The 4,590-nt window shown below is 34.9% G+C and overlaps 1 protein-coding gene across 1 annotated transcript; it reads right to left on the bottom strand.

Annotated features, from left to right (window-relative positions):
- Window positions 1-292: 292 nt before the first annotated feature.
- Window positions 293-2,948, bottom strand: LOC121235916. The gene is made up of 4 exons (XM_041132352.1): window positions 2,513-2,948; window positions 2,145-2,225; window positions 762-901; window positions 293-663 (listed from the first exon to the last, which is right to left on the bottom strand). The coding sequence occupies exons 1-4, from the start codon at window positions 2,825-2,827 to the stop codon at window positions 414-416; spliced, it is 786 nt and encodes a 261-aa protein (XP_040988286.1). The 5' UTR covers window positions 2,828-2,948; the 3' UTR covers window positions 293-413.
- Window positions 2,949-4,590: the final 1,642 nt, after the last annotated feature.

The raw sequence follows: 4,590 nt of genomic DNA on the forward strand, positions 1-4,590 counted from the left end.
TTCTTTTAGAATAAACCATGTAAACTGACTTGGGACTTTGATTTCGCTTTATTTAAGATTGGCAAGAAATATTGGAATACTGAGAATTTTAAGAGTTTACTCTGTTCCTATCTTCCCATGATGAACTAACTACCCTAATTAAGCATGCAAATCCAACATCTAGTTTCATACTGCGTTTATAATGACAGTGGCAATGCCGGAGTTTATTTGAATGAAAGCTTAAAGAAACAAAAGAAATGGAGGTGTTTACAATTAGGAATGGAGAGTTCGTTAACAACTCCATGAAAACAGATTCCAGCAAGTATAGAGGCTTCTTGATTCATGACAGAATGCAAAAACCGAAACTTTGTGCTGTCCAAACTCAAAGCATTTGTTCAGCTACATTAGGATATATAGCATATGTGTAAATATCGTTAAGGGGGAATTTGATTTGTGTCAAGATCTTTTGGGTACATGGACATGATACACAAACCGTGGGGGAGAAAAAAATAGGTAGCTAAGAATACAAGAACTCCAAGATCAGCCTCTTCACCAACTGCCGGCCGACGAGGATTTACCCAGTATATTTGGCTTGCACACCATAAGCAGTATAGGCTTGCTATGATCAGTATAAGTATCATTGATTGATATGATTGTTTTCTTCTGGACTTTAAGGGCTTCACTCTGTACACCAAAAGAATCAGCAATATGATTATACCAATAAGTAAAGCTTTGCCTGGTATAATTTAAACGAAACTTTGGATTAAAAACAAGGAAAATACCTGTTGATGTGAAAAAAGCCTCCAATCAAGCAAATGCATAAGAAACCAACTATTACAACGGCATCTGGGTTTATAGGAGCTCGGCTCTCCCACCAACCAGTGCTCAATACCCAAGTATACATTGTGGAATGTCCATTTTCCTGAACATTTAGAAAATGATGATCCCCATCAATTTGAACTGAACATGACTCCAAAGTAAAAATAAAATTTTAGCATGCACAAAAAAGAAAAAGAAATAAACGAGGTTCTTTCTTTTGTTAAGCATAAAAAGGAATTTTTCTTTCCAGCCAAAGAACATGAGTTTGTCTTCTTGTGGCTGCAATTGCAATGTGGTCCTCATAATGTTTGAATACCCGAACTGTTTAACTGGCCAGCACACCACAAATAATGGTAATTAAAATGTTGGTGTCCTTGATATGAGACTTCAATAACATAATTTGCTTGTGTTATACGGCACAACATAATTTGGTTAAAGACAATTTCCCAGTCTACCATAATGATTTGTTAACTTTTAACTTTTAAGGCTAAAGGATGCAAGTCTCTGCTAAATCTAATATTACAAGTGCATCAACGCCTCAATATAACTTGTGCAAGTCCAACTCAAGCAAATGCCACATATTAGCAGCTCACCACAACTAATTGAAGTCAGTTAACAGAACTATATGTCATCACGATTCTGTATTGATGGTGATTTAGGGGAACTTCTGTCCATATTATCCGAATGGTGCTGCTTCTAACTTCTAAGAAATTTAAATGATAACAATCGTATCCAATTTTCACCATGTTATTTCATCCAATGAACATGTCCATGCTCATTTTCTTTACATGTCAGTGAACTGCTTTCCAACCAGTGCTATCAAACATGGCTGGTCCTCATGGCCATATATGCCAATCAAACAAGTAAAAGCGATCAGTGTGGCAACTCTACTTCAATCTCTATCTCCTTACGGAGGTCCAAGACAAGAATACCAAAGCTTAATTCCATCAACCTTGGATCATCTAAAAAAAAACAAAGGTTGATGGACAATGCCTCCTCATCACGGTACATCATGGTGGGATGGGGATGTAGTATGTAGCATTTTCCATCATCAAAAGTCTTTCTGCTAAACCTAACTAGACGGCTCATTTGAACAACAGGTTATAACTGCATCACATATCAAGGCCTCCGCTTGACTATAACATAACCAAAAGCCTTTCATGCTTCATTATTCTTCTTTTCTTTTCTTTTTTATCGGTAAGAAATGATTCACTATTCTCGAGGTTTTTTTAACTGCAAATAACTTAATCTAAAAAATCTCCAACATTAGTTACATTTAACAGAAATACACTTCAAAAAAAAAAAAAGGTGGAAAGCAACATGGCATATTAGCTTCTTCCATATACCTCAAACAAGTGGTCTAGGAAAAAGTGCGTTAAAGAACCTGCTGAGACCAACAATAAGCATTGCTTCTTAGTAAGCGGCACCTGCAGCATAAAACCCAACAAGATTATGTTATTGCATTTAGCAGCAGCCCACCTTACAAAACTATTTACCAAATACAACTTCTTCGCAATTCCCGGCGATTGTTAAGAGAATCAATCGACCAAGTCGTCACAACTTAAATTCAAAAACTTAAAACCACAATAACAAATCCCAGTTACTGAATTCAAAATCCTAATCAAATTATCTACACAGTGTTCATGTTTCCTACATTTTCTCAGCAGCCAAACAATGAAAACACAAAGATTTTCATGCTCAGCAAATAACTCACCCCAGACACTGAATCGAGAACCCCTTTTTGAAGCAAGAACCTGGAGACCCAAGAGTACAGCATACACAGAGGGAGCCCAAGAATGAGAACGTAATAAAAGGGGTGGTGGACCGCATCGGCCAGCGCGGAGGCGAAGGTCTTGCCGAATCCGAGGGTGGAGCTGAGCCACTCGGAGAAGGAGCCGATGTCGGGGCCGAAGAAGGCGTTGAGGGCGTAGGTCAGAGTGTGGTGAGGGCTGAAACGGCCGTCGGTTAGGGATGTGAGGGCCAGACCGGAACCCATGGCGTACATCATGTGAGGACCTGGGCCTGGCATGGCTGGGGCAGCTAGTTCCTTCCTGCGCGCCGCAGCGCGCACCACTGCAACGTTTGAGATGCTAGAGAGTAGAGAGGGACAAGGAGTTGATGGTAATTGGCAGTTAGGTGTAGGCCTTCGATTTGGGTTTGGGCTTGGATTTCTATTTTGACTTCGATTTTTGTAACATCGATTCTTTACAAACTGTCGTCAGCCTAACGAATCGTCAAAAGAGCTCCAACCTTGAACGCGTTTGAGAGATTAGTAGATATGGATTGAGATAGTTTATAAATAATAAAATAAAAATTAAATTATTTATTATATTTTATATAAAAATTTAAAAAGGTTATTTTAAAATTTAAAAATTTTGAATTATTTATTATATTTTGTGTGAAAATTTAAAAAAATTGTAATGATGAATTGAGATGAATTGAGATAAATTTTAAATGCAAATAAGACAACACAACTTTCTCTCTCTCTCTCTAACAGATTAAGGTTAGTACAAATATAGAAACTATCTCATCTCATAATTATAATTTTTTTAAATTTTTATATAAAATATAATAAATAATTTAATTTTTTCAAATCTAAAAATAATAATAATATTAAAAAATAATATTTTATTCAACTCATCTAAAATATCTCATATGTCCAAACGGGGGCATAAGGTGTCCAAGTTTCGTAGAAGTAATTTGCAAAAATATTAGATGCATCGTGAAAATATAAGTTTCTTTTAATAAGTTTCATTATCGCACAAGTCATTATAAAATTAATTGTAAAATAGTTGTATGAATAAGATGATGAGTTAAAAGCATACGCATGCAATCTTTTTCACAACTGTTTACGTAATCATGCTTTGAATTAGCGACATTCCGTAGAATAGCATCCACACTAGACTTATTCAACAAATGAAAAACAGCCCATGGAAATTGAGTTTACATTTGGTTGGTGGGTGAGTTGCCAATACAGGAATGGTTCCCTCTTATGAACCAACTGATATTCTTTAACACGCTGGTAAGTTTTACATATTATCAACTATGTCATTTGGTACAATTTCAGCATCCTAATTAAAATAGTCTCAAATTTCTACATTTCCATATTTCCAAGCAATTGTCAAAAACTTGGAAAGTAAGAACCAATCATCATGTTGCATAACTTTCCAGACCAAGCTCTGTTTGGATTTAAGAAGTGTTTCATCCCATCTCATCATTACAACTTTTTTCATATTTTCACAGAAAATATAATAAACAATTTAACTTTTTCAATTCTCAATTCAAATTTGTCAAATTTCAAAATAATAATAATATTAAAAAATGATATTCTAACAATATTTTTTTTCAACTTTCATCTTTTATCTAAAACCATCTCATCTCATCTCTGAATCCAAATCAGGAAAATCAAATCCAAATTGGTTACCATGATCAAAACAATCTACCCAATTTTGATGTATAGTAGGGCAATATGATAAGCTATTTTTACAGTAAACAAACCATTTTTAGTACAATCTCATACTAATTGATTTGCAATCCTATGTGAATTTAATGAGATTTCTATAGTCTCATTAGCCCTTACTTATAGCAGAAGAATGCCTTATACAAAGAAGAGTAAGAGATTACAAAAATTTCAAAATCGGGCTCCTATAAAAAATTATAATCCTGAATAAGATCTAGTGACAATTGAAAACGAGAGAAAAGAAAATTAATAACGCAACGTGGAAGTTCCTGCATAATCTAAAAAAATATATATCAATCATGTGTTTAGATAATTCATAAAGGGAGGAAAAA

The sequence above is a fragment of the Juglans microcarpa x Juglans regia genome, chromosome 6D (assembly GCF_004785595.1).
Source record: "Juglans microcarpa x Juglans regia isolate MS1-56 chromosome 6D, Jm3101_v1.0, whole genome shotgun sequence".
Taxonomy (NCBI): domain Eukaryota; kingdom Viridiplantae; phylum Streptophyta; class Magnoliopsida; order Fagales; family Juglandaceae; genus Juglans; species Juglans microcarpa x Juglans regia.